The following is a 13,227-nucleotide window of genomic DNA, read 5'->3' as shown; positions in this document are numbered from 1 at the left end:
CTGCTCATTATCATTATTATTATTTTCTTTATCCAAAGTCCTGCTCAGCTTCTGCTGATGGTGGTACTGGGGATTGAACTCGGGGCCTCAGAGTCTCAGGCAGGAGAGTCTGTTTGCAGAAGCCTGTGCTGTCTCCCCAATTTCTGTCTCCCTGATTCCACTTCTCCTGGAGACTGTTTTTTTCTCCCCCAGAGAGACCCCACAGCAGGACTCCACTGCCTGTGAAACTCCCCACGCTCACAGGGCTCCTATGTGGTGGTGGGGTTTGCACCCGGGTCCTTGTGCCCGTTAATGTGGTGCTGGACGGGCTCAGCTCCCTGCTGGCCCCGATAAATAATAAATAAACATGGAGGCAGAGGGTAGATAGCTTAATAGTTATGCAAACAGACTCTCATGCCTGAGGCTCCAGAGTCCCAGGTTCAATCCCCCCGCACCACCATAAGCCAGCGCTGAACAGAGCTCTGTTTTAAAAATAAATAAATCTTGGCTCCCCACCGGCAGGGGTGTCGATTCCCAGGCGGTGAAGCAGGTCTGCAGGTGTCTGTCTTTCTCTCCCCCTCTCTGTCTTCCCCTCCTCTCTCCATTTCTCTCTGTCCTATCCAACAACAATGACAACAACAATAACAATAATAACTACAACAATCAAACAAGGGCAACAAAAGGAAATAAATATTTAAAAATAAATAAATAAACAAACTAAACAAACAAACAAACATGGGCCAGGCCAGGTGCCCCAGGAGGCCACAGAGCCCAGCCCCTGTTTTTTTTTTTTTTTGTGCTGGGGGTTGGGTGGCTTGCATCTGGAATGAGGCCACCTCCGCTGAGCTGACTTCCTGGCTTTCTCTTTCACTTTGAGTCTGGGGCACCTGGCTTTTCAAGTCTTTTCTCTCTTTCTCTGTCCCAGAGGGCAGGACAGTGGCGGGAAGCCAGCATGGTGGGGCTGGGGGCCAGGTGGGCCCCCCTCCTCCTCCTCCTCTTCTTCCACCTGCTTCCCAGGCTGACTGGTGAGTCCCCAGGTGGTTGGGGGTCCCCGCCGCCCGGTTGTGACCCCCCCCCAACAGGCTGGCTCTGTTTCACGGCGAGCGGGGACCCCGCGGAGGACGCGGTCTGTGGGACACCCTCTCCCCGTCTGAGCAGCAGGTGTGAGCGGCCCCAGCTCTGCCCTCTGGCTCTCTCTCCAAAGCTTGGGGGTTGGTGAGGGGCTGGGGGCCATGGGGGTGCAGGAGGGACCAGGAACGAGCATTCAGGTGGGTCTCGGGTGGGAGGGGCAGCCAGCTGGAAGCCAGAGACTGAGAAAGGGGCAGGGGACCCTGATGACTGTGGAGAGGTGCCGGGAGGGTGCTTGATGGAGGGTGGAGGACGGATGGTGGATGGTGGATGGGGAATGGATGATGGTGGATGGATGGTGGATGGAGGATGGTGGATGGTGGATGGTGGATGGTGGATGGAGGATGGATGGATGGAGGATGGTGGATGGTGGATGGATGATGGATGGAGGATGGAGGATGGAGGATGGTGGATGGATGGTGGGTGGGGGATGGTGTATGGATGGATGATGGTGGATGGAGGATGGTGGATGGAGGATGGAGGATGGTGGATGGATGGATGGAGGATGGTGGATGGTGGATGGATGATGGATGGAGGATGGAGGATGGAGGATGGTGGATGGAGGATGGATGGATGGAGGATGGTGGATGGAGGATGGTGGATGGAGGATGGATGGATGATGGATGTATGGATGAAGGATGGATGGAGGATGGAGGATGTATGAATGGATGATGGCGGTGGATGGTGGAAGGAGGGTACATGATAATGGCCTGTGGATAGCGGATGCACGGTGGGTGGTGGGTGATGGGGGAGCCTGGTGGGCAGTAGGTGTCCTGTGCCCACTCTGAGCTGTGTGATGCTGTCTGTCTCTGCAGGGAGCTCCTGTGACTCCATCGGGTGCTGCTTCCAAGACCTGCTCCCTGGGGAGACCGGCCCAGGTCCGGGAGCCCCCCGCATGTCCTGGGCGGCTGTGACGGGGACCCCGCCTACCCCCGACTCCGCAGGACCTGGGGGCCCCAGCGCCCCGGACTGCTACCGGGTGCTCAGCGTCGGCTATGAGTGCTCCTGGGAGTTTCAGGGGGCCGTGGCCGGGGTCCTCCACTTCCTGCGGGTCTGGTGAGCACCCCACCTTGGCCCTCTTGCCCTGGTGCCCCGGCACCTCCCACGTGCCGTGGGGCTCAATCCCAGGGCTTCGCACATGGTGAAGCGTGTTCCTTACCCACTGAGCCACCCCTCCACCCCACCACTCTCACCCCTGAGACCATGGGGCCCCCCAAGCCCCCTCCACCCCACCATCCTTCCCCCTTGTGACCACAGGATCCTGTCCAGACCCCCTGAGCCCCAGACCCGTCTCCCCAGAAGCCCCAGGGCAGGGGGGACAGCAGACATCCTGGGCAGGGAGGTCCCACCAGGCCTGAGGCTGCTCCCCTGTCCCCAGCATGAATGAGTCAGGGCACTGCTGTCACTTCCCCGCGGTCAACACCACCAGCCGGCCGTTCTCAGACCAGGACGGCGTGAGTGTCCTGCGGCCCGTCACCGTGTGGGTGGACACCCGGGGGCCCGGCCTCGCCCTGAGGTCCCCCCCGGTCACCCTGACCCTCAACAACTGGGGTGAGCCCCCCGGACTCATGTGTCCTGACACCTAGTGCCCCCAAAACCCCGGCTTCTGTGGGGAGGGAGACTCCACACTCCCCTGGGGGCCTGTCACCTCCCTTGTCCCCCCACCCACATCAGGGGACCCTGAGGTCCCAGCCCAGGGCTGCTGGCATCTTGGGGTGACCAGGGTGCACCCATCGACCCCTCAGTGTAAGCAGTGCTGGTCAGCAAGTTGCCACCTCTTTTTTTTTAAAAAAAACAACTTAATATTTAGTGATTTAATTTTGGCTTTAAGAGTTAATATGGGGGGGGGAGGGTTGAGTGGTAGTGCAGCGGGTTAAGTGCACGTGGCACGAAACTCAAGGACCAGCGTCAGGATCCCGGTTCGAGCCCCCGGCTCCCCACCGGCAGGGGAGTCGCTTCCCAGGCGGTGAAGCAGGTCTGCAGGTGTCTGTCTTTCTCTCCCCCTCTCTGTCTTCCCCTCCTCTCTCCATTTCTCTCTGTCCTAGCCAACAATGATGGCATCAATAAAAACAACAAGGGCAACAAAAGGGAAAATAAATAAATATTAAAAATTTTTTTAGAAAGAGTTAATATTGGATCTCATAATATTTATGATAAGATCCAGGGGACAGTCCCACCCTTCTCCACCCCCAGAGTTCTGTGTCCTCATCCCTCCAGTGGAAACCGCTCACAGATCAGGGTGTAGACACAGTGATTGGGGGCCAGGCAGTGGCGCACCTGGCTGAGTGCACACATTACAGTGTGCTAGGACCCGGGTTCGAGTCCCCAGTCCCCACCTGCAGGGGGAAAGCTTCACGAGAGTTGAAGCAGGTCTGCAGGTGTCTCTCTGTCTCTCTATCTCCCCCTCCTTTCAATTTCTGTCTCTACCCAATAATGAATAAATAAAAATAAAAGAGATACAGAGAAACTGAGAGGGTGAAATGAGAGGTTGTGTACCAGGGTCTTGAACCTGGGTCTTTGCGTGTGGTAATAACTTGATGTGCCCCCCAGGCCTGAGACACTTTTAATGAAATTGAATTAATGAATTAATGATTTCCCCAGAGCCCTGCTCAGCTCTGGCTGATGGTGGTGTTGGGGCTTGGATTCGGGGCTTCAGAGCCTCAGGCAGGAGGGTCTGTCTGCAGACCCCTGTGCCTTCCCCGTCGGGCCTGGGAGAGTCTCTGGAAGGTTTTAGACCCCCCTCTGCCCGCAGTGAAGTATGACCCTCCGCTGGGAGCGGTGGAGGTGGCCCGGCATGGGGAGCGGCTGCTGGCATCCTGGGAGCCCCCCGACCGCCAGGAGGACGCAGAGCCGCAGGCCAGGGTCCGAGTGAATGGCGGCTCCTGGGAGCTGGTGAGTCCTCAGCCTGTGTGGACTCTGGGGTCTCACCCCCTCCGTGACTCCCGCCTCCAGTCACCCACCTCCCAGGCCCACGTTATAACTATGAGCCCTGGCGCCACATGGCAGCACTGTGGTAACGCCTGGGGAAGCTCCTACACACTGAGGTGGGGCTGTGGGTCTCTCCTCTCATCCTGCCTTGTTCTGCACCACCACCACCCCCGTCTGTCCCCGGGGAGTGACCGGGTGTGGTGTTGTCATTGCAGGGGGACTGTGAGCGTCAGCAGGACACTGGCCCCCGGGGCCGCCGGAGGGGTAAGTCCCAGTGCTTCCCCACGGGGGTGGGTCTGTCAGCAAGGTCTGGAGCTGCCCTCTCATTCCCTGATCTGCTCGCTCTAAGGAGTGAGAGAAAGACAGAGAGACAGAGACAGTCCAGAGCCCTGCTGAGCTCTGGCTGATGGTGGTGCTGGGGACTGAACCCGGGACCTCAGAGCCTCAAGCAGAAGGGTCTTTTGGAGAACCATTATGATGCTTCCCCAGCCCTGAACTTTTAATGGGAGAGAGATGGAGAGAGACTGGGAGAGAGGGAGACAGAGGCTCCAGCCCTGAGCTTCCTCCAGTGCTGTGGTGGCAGGGCTGGGGTCCAGGGTTACTGCTGACACCCCCATGTGCCCCCAGAGCTGTGCCTGCTCCCCCTGGCGGCCGCCCAGGCGCAGGAGCTGCAGATACGGAGGCGGCGCCGGGGCCCCAGAGGCCCATGGAGCAATTGGGGCCATTCTGTGTGCGTCCCGCAAAGTGAGCAGGGCCGGGGCTGGGGGCCGGGGCCGGGGGTTCTGGGCGTCTGGTAGGTCTGGGGGCCCGAGGGGCTTGGGGGCTTGGGGTCTGGGGGGGTCTGAGGCCCCTGGGGTATCTGGAGGTCCTGAGGGTCTGTGGGGCCTGGGGGTGTAAGGGGTCTGCCTGTCTGGGTCCCCTGGAGGTCTGGGGAGGGCTTATGGGGCTGGCGCCTGGGTGGTCTGGGGTTCTGTGGTCCTTGGGCACCTGGTGTCTGGGGGGCCCGGGGGACGAATGTGCTTTAGGGGCTGGGGTCCTGGGATCCTGGCTGTCTAGTGGTTCCTTAGGCCCTGGGGGTTCTGTGTGTCTGGGGGACCTGGGGGCCTGTCGTTCTGAGCGGCCTAGAGTGTCGGGATCCTGAACCGGGGGCACCTGGCAGGACCTGAGGTCAGGGGGCCGTGGGTCCTGCAGGGGGGCAGCCGGGAACCAGAGGTGAAGCAGGGACCCTGCAGCCCAGCCAGGTGGGGCCGCAGCAGGCAGACCTCTCTGTGGCCTGGTGGAGGCCCTGCGTTCCTCTCCTGACGCCCCCCCCCCCTTGCTGCAGAGAATACCACGGAGCCCCCGGTGGACGTCTCGCTGACCCCAATGGGCTCCGGTGGGCGGCGGCGGCTGACCCTGCTCAGACAGGTAGGGGTCCCAGGCACAGGGCCAGGGGTTCAGTGGTTCATGGCTGGGGGTCCCAGGGTGCAGGGGCAGGGTCCCTGGGTGCATGGCTGTGGATCTGGGGTGCAGGGTAGGGGCTTCCAGGGTTCATGGCTGAGGGTTCTGGGGTGCATGGCTATGAATCTGGGGTGCATGGCCAGGGGTCCTGGAGTGCAGGCCTCATATCCGGGTCCAGGGTTGGGAGTTGCAGAGTGCAGGACTGGGGGTCCCAGGGTCCATTGCCTGGGTTGCAGTGTGCAGGGCCGGGTTCCTGGGGTGCAGGGCTGGGGTCACAGGGTGCAGGGCCGGGGGTTGCAGAGTGCAGGGCCGGGGTCCCGGGGTGCAGGGCTGGAGTCCAGGGGTGCAGGGCTGGGGTCCCGGGGTCCAGGGCTGGGGTCCAGGGGTGCAGGGCCGGGGTCCTGGGGTGCAGGGCTGGGGTCCCGCGGTGCAGGGCTGGGGCCCAGGGGTGCAGGGCTGGGGTCCAGGGGTGCAGGGCTGGGGTCACAGGGTGCAGGGCCGGGGGTTGCAGAGTGCAGGGCTGGGGTCCCGGGGTGCAGGGCTGGAGTCCAGGGGTGTAGGGCCGGGGTCCCGGGGTGCAGGGCTGGGGTCCAGGGGTGCAGGGCTGGGGTCCAGGGGTGCAGGGCCGGGGTCCCGGGGTCCAGTTTTGGGGTCCAGGGGTGCAGGGCCGGGGTCCTGGGTTGCAGGGCTGGCGTCCAGCGGTGCAGGGCTGGGGTCCCGCGGTGTAGGGCTGGGGCCCAGGGATGCAGGGCTGGGGTCCAGGGGTGCAGGGCTGGGGTCCCGCGGTGCAGGACTGGGGCCCAGGGGTGCAGGGCTGGGGCCCAGGGGTGCAGGGCTGGGGTCCAGGGGTGTAGGGCCGGGGTCCCGGGGTGCAGGGCTGGGGTCCACGGGTGCAGGGCTGGGGTCCAGGGGTGCAGGGCTGGGGTCCCGCGGTGCAGGGCTGGGGTCCAGGGGTGCAGGGCTGGGGTCCAGGGGTGCAGGGCTGGGGTCCAGGGGTGCAGGGCCGGGGTCCCGGGGTGCAGGGCCGGGGTCCCGGGGTGCAGGGCAGGGGTCCTGTGCATGCTGGCTGGTGCACTCAGCCAGGCCCCGTGACCCTCCTTTCTGCCCCTGAGCACCCGGTCGGGGCCGTGTCAGCCCTCTCTGTCTCACCCCACAGCCCCCGCAGCTGGGCGAGCTGTGCCCGCCGCCCCTAGACTACCGCGTGGCCCTGCGCATGCGCTCCTGCTGCGGCCCCACGCAGGCCGCCCCTTGGCTCCTGGCCCCCGGGCAGGCCCTGCACCTGCTGCTCTCCGGGGCCGCCTATGACCTGACAGTCGTCAGGGACCCGGACACCCACAACCAGAGCACGTCCATTGTCGCTGTCCCCCCCAGAGGTGAGCCTGGGGCTAGGGGCTTGGGGTGGGTGCAGGGCCCAGGGGCGGGAGACTTGGGAGACCCTCTAGCTAGCCCCCCACCAGCCCCCATCTGCCCGGGAGCCATTGCTGTTGGCAATAGAGTTTAAAAAATTATTTATTTATTCATTCCCTTTTTCTTGCCCTTGTTTTATTATTGTAGTTATTGTTGTTGTTGTTATTGCTGTAGTCGTTGTTGGATAGGACAGAGAGAAAGGGAGAGAGGAGGGGCAGACAGAGAGGGGGAGAGAAAGACAGACACCTGCAGACCTGCTCCACCGCCTGGGAAGTGACCCCCCCCCTGCAGGTGGGGAGCCGGGGGCTGGAACCGGGATCCTCACGCCGGTCCTTGTGCTTTGCGCCACGTGCGCTTAACCCACTGCGCTACCGCCCGACCCGGCAATAGTTTTATTGGGACCTGGCCGCAGTCAGAGCGTGAGAGTCAGGCAGGGTCTACAGGTTTGGGCACTTTACACCTTCGTGGCGGAGACACCCAGAGAGACTGCAAGGTGGAGCCCTGTCTGGCCGTGCTCCTGGCGGGAGCCGGGCACCACCTGGGCAGTGCCGAGGCACCAGGGGCGGCCCTGTGAACGCTCCGTTTCTCTCGCTCTCTCCCTCTGTCCGAGGTTGATAGTTTCGTATCAGAGCCCTGCGTGAATCCGGGAGGTAGAGGGGAGGGTGCAGCCTCGCCACCGTGTCCCCTCGCAGGAGCAGGGGTGCAGGACTCCAGCGTGGGAGCCAATGGGGTCCTGGGGCGCTGGCCGGGCCTGGAGCAGGGAGTCACCTACTGCATGGAGTGGCGGCTGTGGGCGCAGGACGGGGAGCCGGTCTCCTGCACGGTGACTCAAGCCAAGAACTGGGAACCTGCCGACTGGGGTACTGGGCCCCCTCCTCCCTGCAGCCCCGTGGTGGGCGTCTCAGCATCCCGGGTGGTGGGGCCGGGCCTCAGCAGCCTGGAGGGCACCCAGGCTGTGCGAGGCCGCACCTCAAAGGTGTTAGGGAAACACTGCTCGCACCCTCCGGCCTGGGCCTCTCCGGTGTTGCTCTAATGAGCTTCCCCACATTGGGGGGTGTTTGCCGGAGGCCTGTTCACCCGCCACCTCCTCCGGCAGCAAACCACAGCCGGGTCCTGGCGGCCGTGGCCCCGGGGCAGGAAGCCTGCTACGGAGTCAGCCTCCTGGCCTCCAAGCGCCCCAGGAAGCTCACCTCCTGGTCCACCGTCTTCTTCACACACCACTTCGGGGGCAATGGTGAGTGCCCCCCAGAACCACAGGAGGTGTCCCAGGCGGCCCGGGGAGGCGGGGTGGGGTGGGGGTCCCGCCCCCTGGGAAGGCTGGCGCCATGCTCTGGGGTGTTCTCCAGCCTCGGCCGCCGGGACCCCCCAGCTCCGGACGGTGGGAAACATCAGCTCTGACTCTGCGTGGGTGCACTGGGAGCCCTCCCCGCTCAGTGCCTGCCCCAGGGTCCTGGCGGGGTACGTCCTGCGCTACTGGGGCGAGGATGGTGGCCAGGTGGCAGGTAGGTGGGGCTTGTGGCCTTCCGCACAGACTGGCCTCCGTGGGCCCTGAGTGGAGGATATTCCCAGCATGCACCGCAGGGCCTCAGCATCCCCAGTGTATGCTGGCAATGTCTCTGACCACAGGGCCCTGGGTTCGATCCCTCGCTTCAGATACAGATGAAAAAGGCAATCAAGAGGGATCATGGTAAAGAATAGGAGGGTGGTGCCCAGGTCTGTTACTATCATGAAAATCTAAACTGTAATTTGCCAAAATTTTTTTTTCTTTTGCCTGTGAGGTTGTGCAGTGGATAGAACACAGGATGTATAGGACATCCTGAATTTGGTTCCCAGCACTATATATACCACAGCTGCTCTCTCTCTCTCTCTCTCTCTCTCACTCTTTCCTCTGTTAGAATCAGTGACTTAATCTTGGGCTGCCTAGCTCAGAGGGCAGACTCCTTGGGGCCCAGCCCTGGCACCACATGGGGGCACCATGGACAGCCCAGGGAGCCCGATGGACAGTGAGCTGTGCCATGATGCCTCTCCTGGAAATAAGCCGAGAGAGGAGGGGAAGACAGAGAAGGGGAGAGAAAGACAGGCACCTGCAGACCTGCTTCACTGCCTGTGAAGCGAACCCCCTGCAGGTGGGGAGCTGGGGGCTCAAACTGGGATCCTCATGCTGGTCCTTGCGCTTTGCACCATGTGGCGCTTAATGAAAATGCTTTTTAACATTAGAAAAATAATTTTTCTTTTTTTTTCCATTGCCACCAGGGTTATTGCTGTGACCTGTGCTGGCAAAGTGAGTCCACTGCTCCTGGTCACCCATTTTACTTTATTTTATTTTATTTTTTAAAATACTTATTTATGTGGTCTGGGAGATGGTACAGTGTCGTCCAACAATGACGACATCAATAACAACAACAATACCTACAACAAGAATAAGAAGACAACGAGGGCAACAAAAGGGAAAATAAATAAAATTAAATTAAATTAAAACAATTATTTATTCATTTTTGTTGCCCTTGTTTTTTATTGTTGTAGTTATTGCTGTTATTGATGTCGTCGTTGTTGGATAGGACAGAGAGAAAAGGAGAGAGGAGGGGAAGACAGAGAGGGGGAGAGACAGACACCTGCAGACCTGCTTCACCGCCTGGGAAGCGACTCCCCTGCAGGTGGGGAGCCGGGGGCTCGAACCGGGATCCTTATGCTGGTCCTTGTGCTTTGCACCCCGTGCGCTTAACCCACTGTGCTACCGCCGGACTCCCACCAATTTTATTTTTAATTCAATATGACAGATAGATTTTGAGAAGGGATGGATGACAGAGAGAGGGAGAGAGAAAGAGAGAGAGGACTGCAAACCTGCTTCACTGCTCATGAAGTGTCCCCCTTGAAGGTGGGGAGCTGGGATTCAAACCCAGGTCCTTGCACTTGGTGATCTGTGCACTTAACTGAGTGCGCCAATGCCTAACCCCCCAGAAAAAACAGTTCTTTACCAAATAGCTCTCCCTGGAAAGTAGAGGCCAGTGGTGAGGGTGTGTTCAGGGAGGGCTCAGGGGAGAGTCCCCAACGCAAGGGCCAGCCCGACCTTCATGGCCTCCCTGCTCCACAGAGCAGCTGGTGGCGCCCACAGAGACCCACGTCCCACTCTATGGGCTGCAGGCGGGCACAGCCTACACCGTGCAAGTGCGGGCGGATACGGCATGGAGGACAGGCATCTGGAGCCAGCCCCAGCGCTTCAGCACCCGTGAGAGGGGTATTCCCAGTAAGTATTGTGGGACCCCAGCATCCCTGAGTGGGGAGGGATATTCCCAGCATGCACCGCGGGGCCTCAGCATCCCTGAGTGGGGGAGGGATATTCCCAGCATGCACCGCGGGGCCTCAGCATCCCTGAGTGGGGAGGGATATTCCCATCATGCACCATGGGGCCTCAGCATCCCTAAGTGCAGGGATATTCCCATCATGCACTGTGGGGCCTCAGCCTCCCTAAGTGCAGGGATATTCCCAGCATGCACCGTGGAACCTCAGCATCCCTAAGTGCAGGGATATTCCCAGCATGCACCACGGGGCCTCAGCATCCCTAAGTGCAGGGATATTCCCATCATGTACCGCGGGGCCTCAGCATCCCTAAGTGCAGGGATATTCCCATCATGCACCGCGGGGCCTCAGCATCCCTGAGTGGGAGAGGGATATTCCCAGCATGCACCGCGGTGCATCTGCCTCTCTGAGCAGAGACATATTATTCCAACTCACTCTCTGCCCCCAGGAGCCCAGCTGCCCGTGTCCTCCATCGCCCTGGTCTCACTGGGGAGCTTCCTGGGTGTCCTGCTTCTGGGTGTGCTGGGCTCACTGGGCCTGAGCAGGTACCTCTCACCGCTTCCCAGACCATGGAGGCTCCGCAGGGGCAGACTGGGTGGGAAGCGGGGTCCCCGGCTCTGCTCCCCCTGCCAGCCTGACTACCGCTCCCCAGGGCTGCCCGGCACCTGTGCCCGCCACTGCCCACACCCTGGGCCAGCTCGGCCATCGACTTCCCCAGCAGTCACAGCAAACAGGTAGGACGCTTTCCTGGCCATGGGCCCCAAATCCCACTCCCCTGGTGGTGGGGTCCCCAAGACCTGCTGCTGGCCCCTCAGAACCAGCTGCTGAGCCAGGGATCCAAGGGAAAGGTGGGCGTGTAGGAGGCAGCTTCAGGTCGGGCTGGATCCAGGCGCTGCCAGTGTGTTTCTCCCCCGTCCTCCATGAGCCAGCCTCCCCCCAAGTGAAAGCAGCAGGTCCAAGGCCTCCATGAAACTCAGGGTCCACCCAGAGGGTGCTCACTTACTAGTCGGCCCCCACCCGGTCCCCCTTGTGGAAGAAGGAGGGCCGTTTCCTCAAAAAAAAAAAAAATAGGGTTCCCACAGCCCTGCTCCCTCTCCAGGCCTGGCTGTGGATCAGCCCAGAAGACTGCCCGGAGGAAGAGGCACCCCCAGAAGAGGCCCTGGTGGTGGATGCATCCTGGGTCCTGGGGCCAGGAGGCAGTGGCTGACACAGAGCCTCCTGAGGGTGGCCCTGTGCCCTCCTCTGACTCACAGAAGGCTTCTGGGGAGGGGAGCATGGCGGCGACACCCCCCGAGGCTGGAATTTTGGGGTCCCCCAGCCTCCTGGGAGGAATGCAGAGCCCTGGGCTGGGGGACCCCTGGCTGGGGGGAGTCCCGGGTGAGGACACACACAAAGTGTCCCCAGAGGCAGTGGAGATTTTGGGGTGCCTTACTTCAGGGGCTCCTGTGAATTCGGGGAGCCTGGCTGGTCTGGGGGTGCCGTCTCCCCTCAGCCCGCACTGGCTCAGACTCTGAGGACCGGGCTGTGGAGAAGGAAGGCCCCACCCTGAGGCTGAGGGGGAATAAACGGGAGGAGCCGGACACTTGGTGCACTTCCTTGTTCATTCATTTTTTTTTCCTTTTTAAAAATCTTATGATCTTTATTTATGGGTAGAGACAGCCAGAAATGGAGGGAGGGGAGGGTGAGATAGAGAGACAGAGAGACACCTGCAGCCCTGGCTCGCCACTCCTGAAGCTTCCCCCCTGCAGGTGGGGACCGGGGGCTCGAACCTGGGTCCCTGCTCATGGTGACATGTGTGCTCAGCCAGGTGTACCACCTCCCAGTGCCCAGTCATTTATTCCTTACTTAAGTTTTATTTTAAGATTTTTTTTTTTCAGGGGCCGGGCAGTGCATCGGGTTAAACGCACATGGCACAAAGCACAAGGACTGGCGTAAGGATCCCGGTTCAAGCCTCCAGCTCCCCACCTTCAGGGGGTGAAGCAGGTATGCAGGTGTCTGTCTACCTTTCTCTCCCTCTCTCTGTCAGTCTTCCTCTTCTCGCAATTTCTCTTCTGTCCTATCCAACAACAACAACAGCAGCAATGACAACAGTAACCATCAGTACAACAACAAGGGCAACAAAAATGGGAAAAATGGCCTCCAGGAGTGGATTTATAGTGCAGGCACTGAGCCCCACCAATAACCCTGGAGGCAAAACAAACAAACAAACAAAATGTTTCCCCTCCCGAGCCCTGCTGAACTCTGGCTGCTGGTGGTGCTGGGGATTGAACCCGGGACCTCGAGGCCTCAGGCAGGAGAGTCTTTTGCAGAACAATATTGCTGTCTACCTGTATCACCATCATCATGTTCATTAGTGATTTAATATTGATTACAAAGTCAGAAAGGCCTTCCTGCTAGACTCCTGAGCGAAACAGTCCTAAATCAAACCGCAGGGACTAGCGAGCGTCTTCACTTAGACGTAGATACTTGCCCCGACTTAGGGCTGCCTGTGCCGTGTGCCCCGAGCCCTGAGCCCGGGGCCCTGGCCTGTATCGGGATCTGTGACTTTATTAGAGGAAAGACCATCAGAAAGGGGCTGGGAGGGCTGGGTGGAGGCGCACCTGTCTGGGCGCACCCGTTACAGTTCAAGCCCCCTGGTCCCCATCTGCAGGGGGGAAGCTTCACAAGTGGTAAAGCAGGGCTGCAGGGGTCTCTCTGTCCCTCTCTGTCTCCCCCTCCCTCTCTCAGTTTCTGTCTCTATCTGATAAAAAGGAGGTAAATAGGGCAGGGTAGATTGCATCACGGCTATGCAAACAGTCTCTCAAGCCTGAGGCTCAGTCAAGTCCCAGGTTCAATTCCCTGCACCACCATAAGCCAGAGCTGAGCAGTGCTCGGGTTTAAGAAAAAAAAAAAAGTAAATAAATAAGTAAAAGAATGAGGAAGATTCCTTGTAATCTTTATTTTTCTTTTCCCTTTTGTTGCCCTTGTTGTTGTAGTTATTACTGTTGTTGTTACTGATGTTGTCGTTGTTGGCTAGGACAGAGAGACATGGAGAGAGGAGGGGAAGAC

General features: G+C 60.1%; 1 protein-coding gene across 2 annotated transcripts; it reads left to right on the top strand.

The window, feature by feature from the left end:
* Window positions 1–862: 862 nt before the first annotated feature.
* Window positions 863–12,737, top strand: IL12RB1 (interleukin 12 receptor subunit beta 1). Of its 2 annotated transcripts, XM_060182321.1 has the most exons (15): window positions 863–1,004; window positions 1,923–2,163; window positions 2,486–2,658; window positions 3,860–3,999; window positions 4,251–4,299; window positions 4,663–4,779; window positions 5,360–5,442; window positions 6,632–6,848; window positions 7,575–7,742; window positions 7,979–8,116; window positions 8,229–8,384; window positions 9,974–10,126; window positions 10,628–10,724; window positions 10,832–10,913; window positions 11,279–12,737. In XM_060182321.1, the coding sequence occupies exons 1-15, from the start codon at window positions 932–934 to the stop codon at window positions 11,384–11,386; spliced, it is 1,995 nt and encodes a 664-aa protein (XP_060038304.1). In that variant the 5' UTR covers window positions 863–931; the 3' UTR covers window positions 11,387–12,737. The 2 variants fall into 2 exon arrangements, with proteins under 2 accessions (XP_060038304.1, XP_060038306.1); XM_060182323.1 differs by lacking the exon at window positions 8,229–8,384.
* Window positions 12,738–13,227: the final 490 nt, after the last annotated feature.

Source organism: Erinaceus europaeus, chromosome 23 (assembly GCF_950295315.1).
Source record: "Erinaceus europaeus chromosome 23, mEriEur2.1, whole genome shotgun sequence".
Lineage (NCBI taxonomy): Eukaryota > Metazoa > Chordata > Mammalia > Eulipotyphla > Erinaceidae > Erinaceus > Erinaceus europaeus.
This window is presented reverse-complemented; position numbering and strand designations above follow the sequence as displayed.

Coding starts and splice junctions, on each gene's coding strand:
- IL12RB1 (XM_060182321.1), top strand. CDS start 932: ATGGTGGGGCTGGGGGCCAGGTGGGCCCCCCTCCTCCTCCTCCTCTTC. Junction 4,300..4,662: donor CCCCCGGGGCCGCCGGAGGG/GTAAGTCCCAGT, acceptor ATGTGCCCCCAG/AGCTGTGCCTGCTCCCCCTG. Junction 10,127..10,627: donor CCGTGAGAGGGGTATTCCCA/GTAAGTATTGTG, acceptor CTCTGCCCCCAG/GAGCCCAGCTGCCCGTGTCC.